The 23,648-nt window shown below is 46.6% G+C and overlaps 1 protein-coding gene across 5 annotated transcripts in view; it reads right to left on the bottom strand.

The window, feature by feature from the left end:
* Positions 1–3,018: 3,018 nt before the first annotated feature.
* Positions 3,019–23,648, bottom strand: part of Marchf2 (membrane associated ring-CH-type finger 2) — a 31,064-nt gene continuing 10,434 nt past the window's right edge. For 2 of the 5 annotated variants that reach the window (XM_048430069.3, XM_048430067.3), the window contains exons 3-5: positions 17,762–17,957; positions 9,830–10,039; positions 3,019–3,589 (exon numbers count right to left, since the gene is read on the bottom strand). In XM_048430069.3, the coding sequence (XP_048286026.3) occupies positions 3,386–3,589; positions 9,830–10,039; positions 17,762–17,957 (610 nt within the window). In that variant the 3' untranslated portion in view covers positions 3,019–3,385. Of the gene's footprint in view, positions 3,590–4,178; positions 4,226–9,829; positions 10,040–17,761; positions 17,958–23,648 lie in introns of all 5 variants that reach the window. The other 3 variants (XM_085692395.2, XM_048430068.3, XM_085692396.2) reach the window with 3 other exon arrangements.

Raw genomic sequence — 23,648 nt, 5'->3', positions numbered from 1 at the left:
ACCTGTAATCTCAGTATTCGAGAGGCTGAGACAAGAGCATTACCACAAATTTGAGGCCAGCCAACAGGGGCTACATATTGAGGTGAGGCCAACTAAACAAAGGAAGGAGAACAAGGAGCAACAGAGGCTGTTACCACTATGGTCCCATTCTACGTCTTTCTGCTTGGGGGTTGGGTACAAACCTGGAATCCCCAGCTCCTAAAGCTGTAGGACTTCAGATAAAGTTTTATACATTGGGCCTCGGTCTTCCCGCCTTTAAAATGGAAGTGATAACTGTTCCTTCCCCAGAGAAGAGATGTGAACCAGGTTTAGAATTGCGTCTCATCCATGGTAATCCCAGTAAGTGTGGATAGTATTACCATTAGTTATCAGTGAGTATAAAGGACCTCAGTACATAGAGCTCATTGGGAATACAAAGTAAGCAGAAATTGTCCTTACCTTTTTCCTTTGGGAATGGAACAAGGTCCTCCTACATGCTAAGCATGTTTTGTGACATTGGGCTACACTGTATACTCTTATGTTGGTTTTTGCTGTTATTGTTGTTAATTTGCTTAGTTTTGAGGGTTTGTGGGTTTTTTTGTTATTATTTTATTTTGATTTTTAATAGGCTCTCTCTATTTAGGCTGTTCTGGAACTCCTTATGTAGACCATTCTAGTCTTGAACTCAGAGATCTTACTGCCCCTGTCTTCTGAGTGCTAAAGATACTAAAAGCATGTGCCACCACACATGGCTTATTCCATTTTCTTGAGACATGGTCTCACTATACAGCCCTGGCCAGCCTGGAACTAAGTATTTCAGACTGCCCTCGAATTCACGGAGATCTGCCTACCTTTGCCTCTGTGTGCTGGGATTAAGGATATGAGCCACCACAAAAGGCCCTTTGTGATCTGTGTGTATGGGTGTTTGCCTACCTGGGTCTCTGGGTACCATTCGTACGCTTGGTGTCGGTGGAGAACAGAAGAGGATATTGAATCCTCCAAAACTGGAGTCACAGTTGGTTGTGAGCCATCACATGAGTGCTGAGAAGAGCAGCCAGTGCTCTTAACCACTGAGCCAATTGTCAAACACACACTTCTCCCACTTTGTTTATTCTTAAAGTAATTTGTTGCTGAGGGCATCATTCCATAGAGATTTTTGCCTAGACTATGTGAAGCTCTGACTTCAATCCTCAGTACCATTAAAAAATACACACACACACATAAATAGTATAATTATTTTATATATATGTGTGTGTGTGTGTGTATATACATACAAATATATATTGCCAGTAAGATCTCACTGCATAGTAAGACCATGTCTCAATAAAATAAAATTATATATATACAAACATATATGAATACATATATACATACATATGTGTGTACATATATATACGTGCACACATATATGTATGTGTGTGTATACACAAACATATTGCCAAGCATGGTGTTATATGCCTTTAGTAATGCCAGCTCACAACCACCTGGAACTCCATCCAGTTCCTAGGAGTATCTTGCCCTCTTCTGGCTTCCTTGGGCACTGCATGAACATGGTACAGTCATATATATGGGGAAAACAAAACACTCATACACATAAAGAATAAAATTTTTAAAAGATCATTCATCATAAATCCTGCCCAGCCCAGTGTGGAGGCTGAACGGGTGAGCGCACTTGTGCAAAACTGAAGACCTGTTTACTCACTGGGGCCATGTGGAGGCGGAAGGAGAGACCCTGCTCTCCTAAGGAGGTTTCCTCCGACCTCCCCCTTCTCCTGCTCTGTTTTTCCCCTGTGTGCACATGGTAACGCTGGTGTCTTCACTCATCTTCTCCACCTTATCCACTGAGCTCAGAGCTTTGTCCATCTGGCTACTTTAGCTAGCTAGCTTGCTCTCGGACCTCCTGGGTGCTGGGCTAGCATCACCAGGGACACACACGTAAACAAGCCCCAAATCTATATATTCAGGAAGTCTGGTCTTCTTCATGTTCATGTAGCAAGCCCTTTAACCACTGAGTTGTCTCCCCAGGCCCTGCATCCTGTTCTTTATTTAAAACTCGGCTTTCACCTCATCCTTAGGCTTCCGTGTCAGCTTGAGAGAACCAGGAGTCCCTGGTGAGACGAGCCCCTGGACATGACTGTGGGGAAGCACACTTTTTTTTTTTTTTTTTTTTTTTGTGGTTTCTCGAGACAGGGTTTCTCTATAGCTTTGGAACCTGGCCTGAAACTAGCTCTTGTAGACCAGGCTGGCCTCTGCCTCCCAAGTGCTGGGGTTAAAAGCGTGCGCCACCACCGCCTGGCCCCGGGAATCATCTTGATTGCACTGATTGATGCAGAAAGACTCAACTGTGCCTTGACTTCCCCTCCATGACGGGCTGTACCTGGAGCTGTGAGCTAAATTAATGCTTTCTCTCTTAAGCTGACTTTCTAAAAATTTTATGTGTATGGGTATTTTTCCTGCATGTCTGTATGTGCACCACATGTGGGCAGTGTCTGTGGAAGACAAAAGACGGCACTAGACCCCTGAAACTGGCATTAGGGATAACTGCAAGCTGCCATATGAGTGCTGGGAATTGAACACAGACCTTTACAAGAGTGGCCAGTGTTCCTAACCACTGAGCCATCTCTGCACCCCCATTTTAGTTGCTTTTATCTGAGTAGTTTATCATAGAAATAAGAAAAGAAAGGAAGCCGGGCAGTGGTGGCACACACCTTTAACCCCAGCACTCGGAAGGCAGAGAGAGGCAGGCGGATCTCCAAGCCGGAGGCCAGCCTGGTCTACAGAGGGAGAGCAGGTTCCAAAGCTACACTGAGAAATCCTGTCTCAAAAAAACAAAACAAAACCAAAAAAAAAAACAAAAAACAAAAACAAAACAAAACCAAAAAAAAAAACAAAAGAAAAGGAAAGAAAAAAGAAAGAAAAGGAAAGACACCAAGGCAGCCTCATCACAGAGCCCTCAGAACAAGCCCAGTGTTTGCGCCTCTTTGCCCTCGTAGAATCACTCACTTGGAGCAGTTTAGAAATGTAACTGAGGAGTCCACGTTAGCCAGCAAGGCCTCCTTTTATTCACTCAGGGGTGGGTTTGAAATGCAGTGCAACTTTATATAAAGTCACGAGCGCCAGTGAAGCAGGCTGGCCAGTGCACAGTAGCGCAAGAAGCTTGTTGGAACCTTCCAGCCCAACGGGCTCCCTTAACACAAGCAGCCAAAGCTCAGGTCTGTCCATCTGTCCCTGTCATGTACAATAATGTGTAAAATAAAACCCTTGAAAATACGTTCACCCAGGAGCACAGAGCAGGGATTGCTGTGGCTCTTTGCCTGAGAAGCATCGTGGCTGTGCATGAAAGGTCAGGCAGCTTCCATCCTTCCAAAGCAAGGCATTGTCATCTGCCTCTGGTTTCTCCACTACCTCAGGGCTCTGCCAGTCTGGGCTTCACACAGGGGTCTCCTCTGCCACCTTTTTTAAGAGTCCAGTAGCCAGCAAGGAGTGGTGGGGGTCCTCGGAGCCATCTGCTTCCCGAATCTTCAGTCGGACTTTCTGATTGGTCTTCCTCCATTCTGAGTACAGCTGGCAATGGTATCGGAAAGAGACCTGCAAGGGGGGGGAGGCAGCCCTGCAGTGGGTGAGAAGGTAGAGACAGGCTTCTACCCCCCCCGGGGGGGGGGCGGCTGGCACAAACCTAGAAGCAGTAACACATCTGGCACCTCTGTATACTGTACATACACTCACCCATTGGTCCTTGGAGGATACTCTGATAAGTTTTGAGTCCTATAAAAGTGAGGACTCCACCACCTTGACCCCAGCATAAAGCAAGGCTCTCCCCTTCTACAGCTGATGAGAATGGAGTCCTACCAGTCTCTAGGGATTATTTAACCCCGAGCAGTCACACAGTGGCCCAACCTGGAAGCAACCTGTTCCTTCCTAGGTAAGAGGATAAACACACACAGACTAAAGGAAGTGAGAGCTGGAGCTACAACTCGGGTAATGTGCCTATCCAGCATGTGAGAGGCACTGGATTCCAACTTGAGCACCATTAAAAAAGGAGTCTAGTGCAGGAATGTGACCCCAGTTGCACAGAAGACTAAGACAGGACAATTGCAAGTCTAAGGTCTGTTAGGACAACAGAGTGAGTTCAAGGCCTGTCTGGGGAACTTAGTGAGAAACTGTCTCAAAACAACAACATAAAAAGACTGGGGATGTACCTCAGCAGTGGCAGGCTTGCTCAGCCTGCGAGAGCCCTGGGTTCAGTCTGCAGTATGGGACAACAAAAGTGAGCTGTCAAACCATGATGCAGCACGAAGAAAAGTTAAATTCACATAAACAAGTGAAAAAGGATGATCTGAAGTGACTACATGCTGTTTGAATCCAAGTACATGACATTCCAAGAGAAAAAAACTATGAAGACAGTAAAAAGATGAGGGCCAGGGGTGCTGGAGCGGGAAGCACAGGCAGGTGGACAACAGAGACACAATTTAAAATGTACACTAGTGTTTGGGGAAGTGTTGAAAGTGGTAGCCAATCACTTAAGAAGCCCGGCATTCCATGACAGCACCACATAAACCAGATGTGGTGGTGCACACATGACATCCCAGTAGTTAGGAAGCAGAGATGTGAGGATGAGGAGTTTAAGGTCTTCCTGGTCACATGGGACCCTGACTGGAGAAACAGCTCAGTTGATAAAGGGTCTGCCGTACAAGTGCATGCATAAAAGTTGGGCAGCAGGAGATGTCTATGTAACACCAGTGTTGGGAGTCGGAGTCAGCCCCTGGCCTGCGAGTCTAGCCAAGCCAGCGAGCTCCAAGTACAGAGACTGTGTCTCAAATACGAAGTGGAGTTCTGGCCAGACAGCTCAGTGGATAAAGGACACTGCGACGGTTTGAAAGGAAATGGCCCCCAATGGAAATGGCACTATTAGGAAGTGTGGCCTTGTTGGACGAAGTGTGTCACTGAGGAGGTGGGCTTTGAGGTCTCACATATGCTCAAGATATCACCCAGTGTCTCAGACCACTTCCTGTTGCTTGTGAGTCAAGATGTACGAACTTGCAGCTCAGCCAGGTGGCGGTGGCGCACACCTTTAACCCCATCACTCAGGAGGCAGAAGCAGGTGGATCTCTGTGAGTTCGAGGCCAGCCTGGGCTACACAGCAAGTTCCAGGACAGGCTCCAAAGCCACAGAGAAACCCTGTTTTGAAAAAACAAAAACAAACAAACAAACAAAAAGAACTCACAGCTCCTTCTCCAGAATCGTATCTGCCTGCATGTTGCCTTGCTGCCCACCATGATGATAACAGGCTAACCTCTGAAACTGTAAGCCACCCAACCAAATGTTTTCCTTTAGAAGAGTGGCTGCGTGGTGTCTCTTCACAGCAACTCTAAGACGGCCACTGAGCCTGACAACCTGAGTCTGAGAACCAGGACCTAGAAAGTGTGGAAGGGGAGCATCATCTTTTATACGTTGTCATCTACCCGGCACACACACACACAGAAGGGGAGCACCATCTTTTATACGTTGTCATCTACCCGGCACACACACACACACACAGAAGGGGAGCACCAACTTTTATATGTTGTCATCTACCCAGCACACACACACACAAAGTAATTTTAAAATTATTTTTAAAACATGGGCATCATGCCAGACAGTGGAGGCTCATGCCTTTAATTCCATCACTTGGGAGGTAGAGGCAAGTAGATTTCTGTAAGTTCCAGGCCACACTGATCTACATATCAAGTTCCAGGCAGGGCAGAACAGAGCTAGGTGGGGAAAACTAAATTGAATGCTGGGAGAAAGGAGGTGGAGTCAGGGAGAAGTCATGTAGCCCCACCAGAGACAGACGTTAGAAGGAACCTTGCTGGTAAACCACAGTCACATGGTGATACACAGATTAATAGAAATGGGTTAAATTAAAATGCAAGAGCTAGCCAATAAGAAGCTAAAGGTAATAGGCCAAGCAGTGATTTAATTAATATAGTTTCTGTGTGATTATTTCGGGTATGGACAGCAGGAAATAAACAAGCAGCCTGCTACAACAGGCAGTGTTTAAGATGCCTTTAGCAGCACTGAACAATGTGAGTACGGCAGTTGGCGCCTGTAATCCTAGTACACGGAAGGCTGAGCAGGACTATTACAGAGAGTAAAAGACCAGCCTAGACTGAGATTCTGTCTCATAAAACATGAGGGATGGGGATAAGATTCCATTGTGACCTTTTAAAAAGTTTAAAAAGTGTGTGTGTGTGTGTGTGTGTGTGTGTGTGTGTGCTGCTAGCTTGAAACCAAGGGTCTCTACTGCTCCATATGAAATCTACCACTGATCTGGAAACAACTTCTTGATACAAGGAATGGCCCATAGCTGGACAAACGGAGAATGCGAGGACTCTGGACTCCTCTCTGATCAAAGCTGTCACTGCTGGCTTTAGAGGCACCCTTACTTTATCTTATCACTTTCTGTTTCGGTAATAGTCTTAGTGTTCTCTACGTTCCTCTCCCCCCCTTTCCAGTCTCCATTCTCCATTCATTCATTCTCTCTCTCTCTCTCTCTCTCTCTCTCTCTCTCTCTCTCTCTCTTTCTCTGGTTTTTCTAGACAAGGTTTTTTTTTAAATTTATTTATTATATATATAGTATTCTGGGCACCAGATCTTATTACATATGGTTGTGAGCCACCATATGGTTGCTGGGAATTGAACTCAGGACCTCTGGAACAGCAGCCAGTTCTCTTAACCTCTGAGCCATCTCTCCAGCCCAAGACAGGGTTTCTCTGTAGTTTTGGAGCATGTTCTGGAACTAGCTCTTGTAAGCCCAGGCTGGCCTCGAACCCACAGAGATTTGCCTGCCTCTGCTTCCCGAGTGCTGGTATTAAAGGCGTGAGCCACCACTGCCCAGCCTCCATTCTCTTCTATTCTTCCTTTTAACTAGTTTTTAAATGTATTCTTACTACATTTTATAGTGTGTGTGTGTGTGTGTGTGTGTGTGTGTACGTGTGCATGCACTAGTGCACATGTGTGGACATCAGAGGATAACTTGTAGGAATCGGCTCTCCCTCTCCACTGTGTGGGTCCCGGGGAGGCTGAACTTAGTTCGACAGCCTTGAAGGAAATTGCCTTCAACCACCAAACACCAACTCACTACTACTTTTTAGTTTAAATTAATTTTTTTTCACAGACACATAGAAACCAGTAAATGTTATAGGGTACCCCCCCACACACACATTCATTTGCTATTTATTTCTTGTGCTAGGGATAGAACCTAGAGCCTGATACATGCCAGGAAAGTGCTCTAGCATGGCTCCACACTCCCAACCCCTCAATTTTTCAATCAATACACCTCATACAATCTTTCCTGGCTTATTTGTCTTAAAACATAAAAAAAAAGTTCGCTGTCCTTGTTGGGGCCTTCGTGTGAAAGCCAGAGGACCGATCTGTGCGGTCAGCTTTCTCCTTCCACCTACGCGGGTCCCAGGCTTGCCCAGGAGCACTTTTACTCAGTCAGCCTTCTTGCCAGCCCTGTTTTGTTTTGGTGTTTTTGAGACAGAGTCTCATGTAGTCCAGGCAGGCCTCACCTCAGGTGTTTGTAAGCACAGCTGGTATACTGTAGTGCTAGGGACTGGAGCCCAAAGCTTCTGCATGTTCCACAAGTGCTGTATCAGCTGAGTCACTCCTCAGTCCTGGATTTTGGCTCCAATCCCTCAGTGTCTACTCAGGTTCTTTGGATGGGACTATCCCATGTTACTGGTCCCTACCTCCTGGGGGACTATCCATGTTACCCGCACTGGTCCTCAACTCCTGGGGGACTATCCATGTACCCACACTGGTCCCTAACTCCTGGGGGACTAACCATGTTACCCACACTGGTCCCTAACTCCTGGGGGACTATCCATGTACCCGCACTGGTTCCCAACTCCTGGGGGACTCATGCTCTATCACTGCCAGCTCCCAGTCAAGTTCTTAATATCTCTCCTTTCATTTTGTTTTTTCTTTTTGAGGCAGGGTCTCTCTATGTGACCCTGGCTGTTCTGGAACTCTGTGTGTAGACCAGGCTGGCACTGAGCTCTAGATCACAGGGATCTACCAGTCTCTGCCTCCCAAATGCTGGGATAAAAGGTTTGCCCCACCATGCCTACCCTTGTTTACTTATTTGTTTGTCTATTTATTTATTTATTAAATTTAAGTTCTTCTTTATTATTTATTACGCGTACAGTGTTCTGCCTGCATGTACACCAGCAGACCAGAAGAGGGCAGCAGATCTCATTATAAATGGCTGTGAGCCACCACGTGGTTGCTGGGAATTGAGCTCAGGACCTTTGGAAAAGCAGTCAGCGCTCTTAACCTCTGAGCCATCTCTCCAGCCCTATCTATTTATTTATATTGAGACAGAGTTTCAACATAAACTGGCCTTAAATTTGTTAGCCATCCTCCTACCTCAGAGTCCTGTGTATGAGATTCCAGGCAGTGTAAATCAGCACAGCTGACTTTTTTCTTATTTTTTGTTTGTTTGTGGTGCTAGGGAATTAATCTAGGGCCTTGTACATGGAGCACTGAGGAATCTCTCTAGCCCTGGTTTAATTTCTTCTGCATTTTTCATCTATTTATTGTGTGTGGGTGGAGTGGGGTGCACATGCGGAAGCCAGAGGACAACTTACAGAAGTCTGTTCTCTCCCTCAGTGTGGGTCCCAGGGATCAAATCTGGTCATCAGACTTAGCAGCAAGAGTTTCTATCTGCTGAGCCATCGCACGGGCTCTCAGTTTCTTTCTCTCCCTCCCTCGTTTCCTCCCTCCTTCCTCTTCTCTCCCTCTCTCTGTTCTTCCTCCCTCCCTCCCTCCCTTCCTTCCTTCCTTCCTTCCTTCCTTCCTTCCTTCCTTCCTTTCCTCCTTACCTTCTTCTCTCCCTCCTTTCCTTCCTTTTCTTTTTGAGACTGGGTCTCATGTATCCCAGACTAGCCATGATCTCACTATGTAGCAAAGGATAACAGTGAGCATCTAATCCTCCTGACTTGACCTTCCCAAAGCTGGAAACCAGAGAGAATGGCACTGGGATTCAAAACTGGGGAAACACTCCACCGACCGAGCTACATTCTGACCAGATTCCCCCTCCCTCTTTTGTCTTCTTAACCTTTTATTAACTAAATTTCTTCTTTTACAGTTTCATATATGTCTATAATACATTCTGATTACCCTCACCCCACTCTCATGCTCCCTACAAAGTCTTTCCCCACACTCATGTCTTTTTGCTTTGCTCTGTGATACACTGAGTACAAAGGAAGGCCGTCTGTGTGCTCATGGGTTTGGGTACACAACAGAGCCTTGTGGGCCCAGCCATGGGCACACGACTGGAGACAATGTCTCTTCCTTCTCCAGGCTAAAGTAGTCAACAATTCAGTAGGGAGAGGTGGGTCTCATATTTTTTGGAAGGTTTTAAATCTCTATTTTGTTGTTACCTTTATTTAATTATTTCTGGGGCAGCATATGCCATGGCACCTTTCTGTGAGGACAGAGAACAGCTTGGAGTCAGCCCTCACCTCCACCACACAGGTTCAGGGGGTCAAACTTGGGGCCAGCTCCTTTACTGCTGAGATGTCTCACTGGCACTCAGTTCCTTAATATGGATCTGCTCCGCCCCACTCTCTTCCAATCTTTTCCTTGCCTCAGCCTTTTGCTGTCTGTCCCCTTCATCTCCTCTGACCCACCATGATTAGATGCCCTTGTGCCCTTTGAGTGAAAGGTTCACTGTTGGCTGGGGGTGCCCTGGACCTGTGTGACAGCGCCAACCTGCAGCCACAGCAAGGGTGAGCTGAGGGGGCCGCCTCCAGCAGAAGCGACACTCACACACAGGCCAGGGACCCCGGCTGAGCCCACTCACCAGTGTCCAGAGCACATAGATGGTGAAGAGGGCGATGGTGAGGGCAATGAGCCCCACAGCCTCCAGCCGGCTATGCAGACGGAGGTGGTCCTGGGCCCCTCGAAGGCACAGCCAGCCTGAGATGGCGGCCAGCGGTGTGATGAACACGAAGCACACCATGTCACAGCACAGCGTCCGCTTCTCAGTGCGAGGCCCCGGGTCCTTCAGCCACTGCAGGGGAGCAGACGGGCGAGAGCTGTTACATATGCAGGGGTGGAGCAGACGGGTGGGAGCTGTTACATATGCAGGGGTGGAGCAGACGGGCGAGAGCTGTTACATATGCAGGGGTGGAGCAGACGGGCGAGAGCTGTTACATGTGGAGGGTGGAGCAGAAGGGACAGGAGAGGTGCAGCTGTAGGCCTGGAAATTCATATTTTTTAAAAATAATAATACCTTAATATTATTGTTATTTAGTTCATAATTTAATAATACTGAGTCTGCTGAGTACTCACCTTCATTTTACTGATGGGCAAATAGAGGCAACAGAGGAGTTAATGCATTTATGCAAATTCACATGACCAGAGCAGGCTGACCATTCTATTCAGAAAATCTACAATCCAAAATGTTCTAAAATCTTTAACTTCCAAAACACCAGCATGATGGGTCGGTAGGGGAGGTCAACTGACGAGCAGGGCCAGAAGATAGGAGTCCTTGCCATTCTCCCAAAGGAGAGTCCTGTTCCCACCATCCTTGTCAAAAGCTCACAACCAAACACCTGTAATTCCAGCTCCAGGCATCCCATGCCCTCTACTGGCCTCTGCGGGCAGCTGCACACAAGTGAACACACGACACGGGCATACACACATATCTCTAAATAAAAAACAAAAACAAATCCTTTACTTGTTTCTTTGCTTGCTTTTTGAGCCAGTGTCTCTCTATGTAGTCCCGGCTGTCCTAGAACTCACAACATAGACCAGGCTGGCCTCAAACTCATGGAAGTCCTCCTATCTCTGCTTACCCAGTGTTGAAATTAAGGGTGAGCACCCCTATATCCAGCTTAAGAACAAATCTTTAAAATGCTATCATGATAGCACAAGTAGAAACTTCCACACCATGAAATATGTTTTATATAGACATCACCACCAGCACCACCACCACCGTGGTGGGTTATTATTGTTTTCTGAGACAGGGTCGCATGCAACCCACGTGGGCCTTGAACTTCTGAACCTCTTGCTTTCAAGTATTGAAACTGTCCCTACAATGTCCAGCTCAAAATTATTTAAAATACTATATCTGGGGATATAATTTAATGGTACAACACTTGTTACTAACATCGCACTAGAAAAGAAAGAAACAGAGGAGGTGGAGGTGCGGTGGCACACACCTGTAATCCCAACACTTGAGCAACGTAGAGAAAAGGATCATGAGTTCAAGGTCAGACTCTGCAAGTTTGAGGTCCTGCTAGACTACATGAGAGCCTTCCTCGATAGACTGACAGACAGGTAGAGTGGTGTTTGAATGAAAATGGCCCATATATGCTCATGTATTTGGATATCTGGTACTCAATTGGTGGAATTATTAGGGAATTACGAGGTCTGGCCAGTTGGGAGATGTGTCACTGGGCAGGCTTTGAGGTTTCAAAAGCCCACATTAGTCCCCTCTTTGTCTCCTACTTGAAGGTAAAACGTAAGCTCTCAGATATGAATGGTCTCTACCTGCCTGCTGTCACACTCCTTACCATGATGATCATGGACTCACCCTCCAAAACTGTAAGCCCCCAATAAACTCTTCCTTCTATAAATTGCCTTGGTCATGGTATCTCATCACAGCAACAGGAAGAAAGGAGGACTGACAACTGTGCTGGGGAGTAGTAGCCTGGTCTACACAGGCAGTTCCTGGACAGCCAGAACCACACAGAGAAACACTGTCTTAGAAACAACAACAACAACAAAAGGTTGCTATTTAAATATTTCACATATGCACATACAGGTGCGCATGTGTGCATTACATATGCACATACAGGTGCGCATGTGTGCGTTACATATGCACATACAGGCGCGCATGTGTGCGTTACATATGCACATACAGGTGCGCATGTGTGCATTACATATGTACATACAGGTGCACATGTGTGCGTTACATATGTACACACAGGTGTGCATGTGTGCGTTACATACGTACATACAGGTGCGCATGTGTGCATTACATATGTACATACAGGTGTGCATGTGTGCATTACATATGTACATACAGGTGTGCATGTGTGCATTACATATGTACATACAGGTGCGCATGTGTGCGTTACATATGCACATACAGGTGCGCATGTGTGCATTACATATGTACATACAGGTGTGCATGTGTGCAAACAGACTGCTCACTCCAGTGGCCCAGACCTGAGTAATCACACAAAAACTATATTAATTACAGCACTGTTTGGCCAACAGCTCAAGCGTGTTCCTAGTTAGTTCTTATATCTTAAATTAACCTATTCCTATTAATCTATGTATTGCCACAAGGCCGTGGCCTATGGTAAGGTTTCGGCAGTTACATGGCACCTCCTTGTCTCTGGCTACTCTCTATATACATTTATTCCTGCTGGACTAAATTCTGCTAAGCCATTGGTTAAAACAGCTTTTTTCATCAACTAATAAAAGCAACATACATACAGAAGGACATCCCACATCATATGTGTGTATCTATACACATGTATGTGGGTGCCATGAAGGTCAGATGAGGGAGTCAGATCCTCTGGAGCTAGAGTTACAAGTGTTTTGTGAACGACCTGGTATGGATGCTGGGAAGTGAGCCTCAGTCTTCCAAAAGACCAACAAGTGATCTTTCTGCTGAGCCGTCTCTCTCCAGAGAGAGAGGTAGGGGAGAGAGAGAGAGAGAAAGAAAGAACTGATACTGTTGACTCAGTGACACAATGGGTTAGGGATACAGCTCAGTGGGGAGTACTTGCCTAAGGTGAGTAAGCTGGGTTCCAACTCCAGCAATACAAGAAAACAATTAATTAAAGTTAAAATATTGTATAAACTTAATTTCAGGATGAGAGTAATATATATATGAATGAAATATGGATTGCCTTTCAATTTGGACCCCAGAATATCTCAAAGTATTCATGAAAACACTCCAAAATCTGAACTCTCAAAACTAAAACCACTCTAGTGCCAAGCTTTTTTTTTTTAAAGACAGGGTCTCATGTAGACTAGGTTGGACAAACTCTACCATATATAGGCAAGGCTGGTCTTGAACTTCTGATCCCCTTACCACCACCTCGCAGTGCCGGGATTTATAGGTGCGTGGCACCATGCGGGGATTTATGAAGGTCCAAGGCTTCATGTATGTTATGTCACCTACCAGATGATCCACAGATCCCAGGCCTTGGTGTGATCCTTCTGTCTCTGACTCTTTGGCATATCCACCTGTGTGTGCCACCATAACCAGCCCAAGCGTTCTGGATAAGGGTTTTCATCCTGTAGCCTGCAAAGGCAGCCAGGACTAGAACCTGGCTGGTGCTACTCTATCTTACAGCCTCCCGAAGATGGCAGGCCAAGGGAAATGAGCATATTTCATAAAAAATAAAATCCAAGGAAAGCAGCAGAAAGGGTCCCTGCACTTCTGTGCTAGTGAAGGACATAGGAAACAGGGAAAGTTGGGGAACCGCAAGATGGTTTGGTGGGTAAAGTATTTGCCACATGAAGCTGATGACCTGTGTATGTGACAGAACCCAAATAAAGGTAGGAACCAACTACCTGCAAGTCATCTTCCACATGAGTACTGTGTCACATGTGTGCATATCCCACACACACAGAATAAAGTCATTTTTAAAAATGGGGCAGATGGCCAGAGAGCAGATGGACAGAGGGACAGGAAGGGAGACAGGACTGCAGACTAGAGGAGCATCAGACACAAAAGTCCTATGGTAGGGCCCTTTAAACTGGCATGTCAAGTTGAGTCAAGGGGAGGAAATGATGTATATAGAAACTGGTCCCTCTCACTGTCTCATTGGTGGAGGGAGTGACCTATAGTGGTCTTTACTGATCTGGGCAGTACTTCCGGGTCTCAGGACTAGACATTGCTCCTCACACTTCAGTCCAGTGATATCTTCCAGGGTGGCATCAATGAAAACAGCAAGCACCTGGGGACATCCAACCACAATCCCAGCTATCATGACCAGGCCAAAGTCCAAATGTCTGTGCGATGCACAAAGCCAGGTGTCACCACTGTCATCTCTCTTGAAGTCACCCTTTCCCTCCATATTTTTATTCCTTTTTTGTATGTTGTACACATGTGCACACATGTGTCTGTGTGGGAGTGTGTGCTGTATGTGCATGTGTGAATGCGCACACATATCATATGAAGGTTGATGTCGAGAATTATCCTCAGTCTGTCCCCACCTTATTCACTGAGGCAGGCTCTCTCAATCAAATGCAGAGCTCATGGACATAGTCTGGCTAGCCAGCTTGCTCTGGGGATCCTGTGTCTACCTCCTGAGGCTGTAATTACCAGCAACTGCCACACCTACCTGACATTTACATGCATTCTAGGGGGTGTGAAGTCCTGTTCCTCATGCTTACACGGCAAGCACTTTAACCACTCAGCCTTCTTGATGTTTGTTCACACATCTCCAAGAACAGTGTCACACAGCCGCTCTCATGGGGCCCGGGGTGGCTTCAAACCCCCATGCAGTTGAGGATGACCTTCCACTTCAAATCCCCTTGCCTCTACCTACCTCCCAAGTGTTGGGATTCTTATTGGACTCTATTGAACTCGGGGCCTCACGTATGCTAAGCAAGCATTCCACTATGTTCTACTCCTACCTCTTCTCCTAGCCTCAGGGTCTCTACACCTGCTGTGTTCTCTAAAGACTGTCTTCTCCCTAGGGGCTCTAAATTCCTGTTTTAATCCCTCAGGTCTCAGCTTGGGGACTCACCTCCAGCCAAGGCCTCTCCCTCAACCCACAGACCTTCAACCTGTGTGTATGTTTGTGTGTTGTGTATGAGTACAGGAAGGCATGTTTGAGCACAGACCTTCAATCTTTGTGTATGTTTGTGTGTTGTGTATGAGCACAGGAAGGCGTGAGTGTTGTGTCTGAGTACAGGAAGGCATGTTGGAGATACATTCTCCCTGATGCTTTCCTCTTGTGTAAACCAGACTCGCTGGCCAGTAAGTTCCCGGGGATTCTGTCTCCACCTCCCAACTTCCCCTAGGAACACTGGAATTACAGAAATGAGCTACTACACCTAGCTTTATGTGGGTTCTGGGGATTTGAACTCAGACCCATGTGTTTGTATAGCAAGCACTTACACACTTCCAGCTCCTATGACCACTCTTGACCCCCAAGTGTTGCGCTGCACACACACCTCTCCTTCAACATTTCCTTCGGTGATGTTTAGTGTTAACGCTCAATTTGACAGAATCTGGAGTCCTGGGACAGGAGTCTCAAGGAAGGACTGTCCAGATCAGGTGGCCTGTGGACCTGCCTGTGTTACCTGAGTTGAGAAGACTCTGGGAGCTCGGGTGGCTCCTCTCACAGGCCGGCCTGGGCAAAGGAGAGCCATGCACACTGGTGTTGCTTACTTTCCACTTCTGGACCGTGACACTGTGGCACCAGCTAACGTGCTTAAGACGGACAGTCCTGCCATGAGGCTTCACTGCGGTGATGGCGTGTGACCTGGAACTGGGAGTCGTAACGTCTTTCCTATTTAAGTTGCTTTTGTCAAGGTATTTTACCACAGCAAACAGGACAGGAACTAAGACACTCTATAATGTTCCAACAACTGGCCTGTTTGGAGATCACAAGGACATTATCAACTGTGAGCTGGTGACTGGGAAGGCCTAGCACCTGACAACCTCTGAGCATACCAGAAGTGTTCAAAGAAATGCTTAGTGATCTGAGCTTGGTGGCAGATGCCTGTAACCCTAGCACCCAAAGGAGGCTAAGACAGGAGATTCTAAGCCAGCCTTGAGTCAGCTGGGACTATAATAGGTAGGTAGACAGGTAGATGATTGATAGACAGATAGACAGACAGACAGACAGATAGATAGTAGATAGACAGATAGATAGTAGATGATACAGAAAATAGACAGATGGATGATAGAAAGAAAAAGCTAGTGAGATGGTTCAGCAGGTAAAGAAAGGTACTTACCAAGTCTGACAAATTGAGCTCTATCCCAGGTCCCACATGGGGAAAAGAGATAACTAACTTGTGGATGTTGTCCTCTGACCCACTGAGCCACACACATGTAATTAAATTTTGTTTGTTTGGTTGGTTTTTCGAGACTGGGTTTCTCTGTAGCTTTGGATCTGTCTTGGAACTAGCTCTTGTAGACTAGGCTGGCCTCGAACTCACAGAGCTCCACCTGCCTCTTCCTCCCAAGCGCTGGGATTAAAGGCATGCACCATCACCGCCCAGCATGTAATTAATTTTTAAAATATTTTTAAGGGGCTGGAGAGATAGTTCAGTGGTTAAAAGCACTGACTGCTCTTACAGAGGACCTGGGTTTGATTCCCAGCACCCACATGGCAGCTCACAACTTCTGTAACTCCAGTTCCAGGGAACCCAACACCCATGGCAAAACATCAATGCACATAAAATATATTTAAAAAATTTTAAGAAGAAAATAAATTGGGCGGTGGTGGCACACACCTTGAATTGCAGCACTTGGGAGGCAGAGGCAGGTAGATCTCTTAGTTTGAGGTCAGTGTGGTCTACAGAGTGAGTTTCAGGACAGTCAAGGATACACAGAAAGACCTGTCTCAAAAAACACAACAACAAAAATAAAAAAAGGAGAAGAAAGAAAAAGAGAGAGGGGAGAGGAAAGGAAAGGAAAGGAAAGGAAAGGAAAGGAAAGGAAAGGAAAGGAAAGGAAAGGAAAGGAAAGGAAAGGATGGTATGGTGGTACACACCTTTAATTCCAGCCCTTCGGAAGCAGAGGCAGGTGGATCTCTGTGAGCTCAGCCTGGTCTTTATAGAGAGTTCTAGGTCAGTTCAATGGCTACTTAGAGAGACCTGGCCTCAAAAACTGTAGGGTGATTGAAGCAGGAAGATAACAGATAGTTCGAGGCCAGCCTGGTCAACACAGCAAGTTCCAGGCTACCCAGCGCTACAGAATGCAACCTTGTCTTAAAGTAAATAAAACAAAAATTCTGGGTGTGGTAGCTCATTTGTTAATCCCTGAATGTGGAAGATAGAAGCAGGAGGATCAAGAGTGTAAGGCTAGTCTGTTGTATAGCAAGCTGTAGGCCAGCCTGGGCTACATTAGACTCTCTCAAAAAAATAAAAAGAACTAACAATGGTTGCCCTAGGGTTCATACCTTGTCATACTGGCACTCAAAAGGCTGAAGCAGAAGGATTGCCTGAGTTCCTGGCCTCCCTGAGCTAAAATGATACCCTAGTTCAAAGAAGCAAAAACCAGCCCTGCATGGTGGTACATGCTTAGAATTCCAACACTCAGGAAACAGACAGGATAGTAGCAAATCCAAGTAGTATTAAAAGGGGAGTGGCGCTGACTGGAGCTGGGGTTGTGGTTCAGCTGGTAGAGGGCAAGCCTAGCATATGTGGAGCACTGCCCGCCTGTAACTCCACACTGGGGACGTAGAGGCTGGATAGCCACAGGCTGGAAAGTCGTCTTCAGCTAAAAGCTGCTTTGAGGACAGCCTAGGACACCTGAGATCCTGCTTCCAAAACAAAGCAAAACAATCAGAGAGGAGAGACAGACAGACAGACAGACAAACAGACAGAGATGGAGACAGACAGAAAGCACGGCAGGTAGAGGTTTGCAAACCTGCAACCTCTGGTCATTCAGGTTCCCACACATCAGCAGATCCCTCCCAGCATTGGCAGGGACATAGTTGCCTTCCCGGCTGACCTGAGCAACTGCTAACTCTGTCCCCAAAATGCCCTTCGTCTCCTCTGGACGGTCAGCCTCCCCTAAGCAATATACCTCTGTGAGAGGTCGGGGTCGCTTTTCAACTGCGAACTCCGTGTGGCACAGCTCGCAGTAGCTGGTATTGGAGGAAGACAGCCATTTCTCCAGGCAGCTCTTGTGCACAGCTCCCAGCGTGCCGGTGCAGCCACAGGGGGACAGCAAATTCTCCCCATTCGCTCCCTCATGGCAGATTCGGCAGAAGGGACAGTCACTGGAGGGATACAGAGGTAAGACTTGTGAACGACGGGTTTCTTACTTATACCGGCATCACTACTCGCTAGGTTACAAGCTTACTGTGGCCCCCAGGTTGCTGCTTGGTAAACTTCTATTCACCTTTCAGCAGCCCAGCTCTAGAGGTCCTCTCCTCGGGTGCTTTTGCAAACTTCCATTGGTAGGCCCATGTGTTCCCTCCTCAGAGCTACTGCGGGCTCCTTTTAGCCAAGAGCAAGCATCCTGTCCACCTGCTTGCCTAACGTTCTCTTCTTTTGATGAAAAGCCATCATGATATTCCTATGTAACTATCCACTCTTGGTAGTCCTTCTGACTGTTTATATTATCAACCTGACATTGTGTAGAACATCATGGAGACATCTTTGGGTATGTCTGTAAGAGCTTTTCTAAGTTAGGCTAACAAAAGTAGGAACATCTATCCCAAACAAGGATGATACCTCCCATGGGTTGGGGTCCTGGACTGAATAAAAGGAAGGACGCAGGGACACAAGATGGCTCAATGAGTAAAGGTGCTTGCTGGTAAATCTGACGGCCTGAGCTCAATCCCTGGGACCCACATGGCGGAAGAAGAGAACCGCCTCCTGCAAGTTGTTCCCTGACCTCCACACGTACGTCACAGGATGCACACGGGACGTGCACACACCCACACATGCACACTACAATTTTTTAAAAGAAAAAGCAAATTGAATATAAGCATTCATCTCTTTGATCCCTAAACTCCTCCCTACGGGTGCAACGTAACCAGTCACCTCAGATGCTTGTGCCACTGTGATTTCCCAGCCATGACGGACAGTAGCTTGAAATTACGACCCAAAACAAACCTTTCCTTCCTTAAGTTGTTCTTGTTGCAACAAGACAAATTAACTAATACAATCCTTTACAGCTCATACATGATCATACACATACACATACACTAACATGCATCACATACATACAATAACACACATCACACATGCTAACACACCATACACACACACGATCACACACAATTACACACATATACAGCAACAAACTCCATGACACACACATACATTAACACACATCACACACACACACACTAATATACACATGATGACACACATATACACTAACACATATTACACACATATGCTAGCACACACAAACACTAACACACATCACACACACAATTATACACATAAACACTAACACACATCATGCATGCATTACACTCACAAACACTAACACACATCACACAAAAGTATAATTACACACATATACAGCAACACACTTGATGACACACATACACTAACACATATCACATAATTACACACACATACTAACATACATCACACACACACTAATACACAACATGTACACATGATTACACACACATACTCTAACACATTATCACACACAAAAGTACACACAATACATTAATACATATCACACACAAATACAACTACACACATATACACTTGATGATACACACACACTAACACACATCACACACATATACAAATGCACACCACACGCACGATTTTTTTTAAAAGACATTATCAAAACTCTTGGCTCTATCTATACCTAGAGGTCACACTGTCTGAGAAACCTATGCACATAAGAAAATCACTCATTTGTTTTTCTGTGCATGGCTAATGTAGACAAGGGGTGGAATGGCGAATAGGCATAGAAACCATCCATAACAGCCACTGGGGGGAGTCTCTAATCACAGTCCAGTCTCTAGGGAAGTTGAGTTCTTCCTGGGGCTGCTCCGGAAGGCAGGAAGTGGCTTTAGTGGGCCCAAGGGCTATCCAATACATGAGTCATTGTTTTCTAAACATTTCTGCCCAGAAAGCATATTGTCGGGAACCGCCACGCCACACACACACACACACACACACACACAGAGAGAGAGAGAGAGAGAGAGAGAGAGAGAGAGAGAGAGAGAGGGCGCCCTTTCCTCCAGCTTTCTGGTTGTGTGGTAGAAGCCTGGCTACTGAGAGGGCTGTGCTGGAGTTCAGTTGCAGAGTGTTTGCTTAGTAGTCAGGACGTCCTGGGTCCCATCTCTACCACCAAAAAGGCAGAAACCAGGCACGTCTGGAAATCTAGCACTTTGGAGACAGAGACAAGAGGACCAGGAATTCAAGGCTGGAAATCAGCCTGGGCTACATGAGAAACTGTCTCAAAACAAACAGGAATGCCAAACAGCCCAGTTTCCAAGAGACAGGGCTCACCTCACATCTTTCCTTTCAGCCCAATCTCTAACATTCTGTTTTCTTTTGCAAAAGGCAACTGGCAAGACTGAAGAGATGCTCAGTGGGTCAAGAGTTTGCCGTGCAAACGTAAGAACTGGAATTTGGATCCTCAGCACCCACTCAAATACCAGTTGGGTGTGGTGGCCTATATGTAATCCCAGCTCCCAGAAGATGGAGATGGAGTCCCCAGAACAAGCTAGGCATCTACTCTAGCAGAATCATCCAGCCCTGGGTTGAAGTCAGAAACCCTGCCTCAGTGGCATGTGTGCATGCACTGGGTACCTGTGTGTTGAAGTCAGAAACCCTGCCTCAGTGGCATGTGTGCATGCATTGCGTGCTTGTGTGTTGAAAAGAGATCAAGAAAGACTCCTGATGTCAGCCTTTCACCACCATATACACATGTACACATGGACACACAACTGCACATGTGTGTACCCACACTCAAGCAAACTCTCACTCACACACACACACACACACACACATACACGCATTCCCAGCGCCTTTCTAATTACACATTCTGATTCATACACACACACTCACACAAACATAAAAGTTCACAGGAAAGGGCTCCCCATTCTGGAAACCAACTCAGGGAAAGGAAGCAGTAAGACTCTTAAGAGTCACATCAGCTCAGTTCCTTCTGGGAAGCCCTGGGAACTCTGGAACAGCAATTCTGACAAAGGCAGAGAGGGCACACGCTATGGTTTACTGAACACTCTCCATGTATGAGCCATTTCTGAGGGCATTTTGCTTTCCTATTTACTTTATCTTATATGAATGTGTATATATGTATATATATATGTATGATGTATGTGTCATGACACATGGGTAGAGGTCAGAGGACAACCCCCACCACCTTGTCTGAGGCAGATCAGTGTTCCTATGTGTCAGGTTTGCTCCGAGCTTCTGGGGCTTCACCTGCCTCCACCCTTACCTCCCTGCAGGAGTTAAAGATGTGCAGGCCTGCACATCACACCTGGATGCCTGCACGGGCTCTGGGGATTTGAACACAAGTCCTTACGCTTGCATAGCAGGCCTTTCACCCACCGAATCATCTTTCCAAGCCTGTTTTTACTCATTTTAAGATATGGTTTCCAGGGCCACATAGAGAAACCCTGTCTTGAAAACCAAAAACCAAAACAAACAAACAAACAAAAAGGCATTTTTAAAATATGTAGTCCTGGGCCGGGCGGTGGTGGCGCACACCTTTAATCCCAGCACTCGGGAGGCAGAGGCAGGCGGATCTTTGTGAGTTCAAGGCCAACATGATCTACAAGAGCTAGTTCCAGGACAGGCTCCAAAGCCGCAGAGAAACCCTGTCTTGAAAAACAAACAAACAAATAAATAAATAAATAATAAATTATGTTGCCCTGACTGTCCTGGAACTCATTATGCAGACCAAGCTGGCCTCGAACTCATAGCGATCTGCCTGCCTCTGACTCTCAAGTGCTAGGATGAAAGACATGCGCCACCGCACTTGACTTCAGCCTGTCTTTTATTGGTTTTCAGACAGGGTCTCATGTGGCCCTTGTTGCCCTCTAACTTGCTGCCATAACTGAGAATAACCTTGAACTTCTGGTGCTCCCCTGTCTACCTCTCCAGTCTTGGTATACCAGGCGTGTGTCACCAGGGTCTCACTGGCAGTCAGCTGGACCTGAGCCCATTCCAGTCTGCTGCGCCTCTCCACTGGGCTCCCCTGGACTCCAGAACCACGGCTACAGGCTGTATTCTAAGTGCAACGCTGGGCTTCAGTCATCTCACTCTCCCAGTGAGCCTCAGAGGACTGCTCACCTGCTTCCACTTTACAGATGCTGAAAAGTTCAAGCACACAGCACAATGTGGCGCACATCTGTGGTCCCAATACTAGAAGGCAGAGTTAGGAAAACCAGGAGCTCAAGGCCAGCCAAACATAACAAGCTTGGGGTCAGAATGGGTTACATGAAACCCTATCTCAAGGGGGAAAAAAAAGGAAGGAAAGAGGGGAAAGGAAAGAGAAAAGGGAAGGGAAGGAAAGGGGAGGAATGAAGGCCTGGAGGAGCTTTAACCACTGTGTGTGTGTGTGTGTGAGAGAGAGAGAGAGAGAGAGACAGACAGACAGACAGACACATGTGCCTGGGAACACACATGTGCAGGTCAGATCACCATCTCAGGTGTCTTCCTCTACAGAGTTTCTTTCTAAACTCCAAGTGTGCATTTTCAACTGAGCTGGTATGCTAGTCAACAAGATCTCACTATCTGCCTGTCTCTCCCACCCAACTTGGTGTGACTGGTTCCTTTTTCTACCTTTATATGTGTTCCAGGGGTTGAACTCGGGTAGTCAGGCACACATGGCCAGTTCTTTACACACTGAGCCATCTTGCCAGCGCAGTATTTTCAGCTTATGATCCTTTCAGTTACAGTGGGCTCCTTAGAACATACCTTCATTCTGAACAGAGGCAGCAAAACCCACCACATTCTGAGGACCGTAACACCATATTCTCAGAACAATCTGACCAGAAGGGGGTGGCTGTTTTAGAGATCTGGTCACTCAGGGAGAGGAAGGTATCCAGGAGTCTCAGTCCAGGCACTGTTCTCCACACTCCTCGCTCCCTGCATGGCTTCTCCAACGCCCTATACTCAGGGCACAATAGCTTTCACCATCTTCACCAGAGCAGCTGGAGCTATTTGCAAACAACCTTCAAGATCCTGTTGAAGACTGTTGGTCTTCCCTCCTATAAGGACAGGGTGGGAGGGTCCCTGGACTTCTCGCTGCTAACTATATCCCATCAGTTTCACAGTTACACGTGATCTTGTGGTCTAAGAGGTGTTAGACAATACAGTGCAGAAGAGGATCATGAAAGGGGACTCTATCTATGGTGCTATGGGGAAGTCATCATCCACTCTGGGCAAGACTTTCTGTTGATGCAGCTATTCTGGGGTACCCGTGTTCCTCTATGTAACCACCCACTCAGCTCTCTAAGTAGCCCCAGTAAACTCACTGGTTCTCACAGCTAGACTTTGGTGGATTGAACTTTTACTTTGACATTGGTGCCCTGTCTCGGGACGAGGGAGGAAGCTAGCATTTGTTTAAAAGTTCACGAAACAACCTTCAACATTTGATCTTCAGATTTTCTACAGTCATCTGGAATTTTAGTGCTTTGCTCATACCAAGCAAGCATTTGACCACTGAGACAAATCCCCAGCCCCAGTGTGTTCATTTACTAGTAATTGTTAGGAAAGACACTGCTGTGCAGACCAGGACGGCCTCAGCAGTCAGTACTAGGATTTACAACATGCTTATGGAAGGTATGTGGATGGTTGCCGGTGAGCATGTGTGCGTGTGCACATGCCTGTGGAGTCCTTGGCTGCCTCTCTTCAGGAGCCACCCACCGTGTTATCAGACAGGGTCTCCCGCTGGCCTAGGGATGCCTACCTTGTTTTTTAAATTGCATTTTATCTATTTATTGTGTGTGTGTGAG

Source organism: Myodes glareolus, chromosome 8 (genome assembly GCF_982192425.1).
Source record: "Myodes glareolus chromosome 8, mMyoGla1.1, whole genome shotgun sequence".
Lineage (NCBI taxonomy): Eukaryota > Metazoa > Chordata > Mammalia > Rodentia > Cricetidae > Myodes > Myodes glareolus.
The sequence above is the reverse complement of the archived record's forward strand: the minus strand, read 5'-3'. Positions and strand labels throughout refer to the sequence as shown.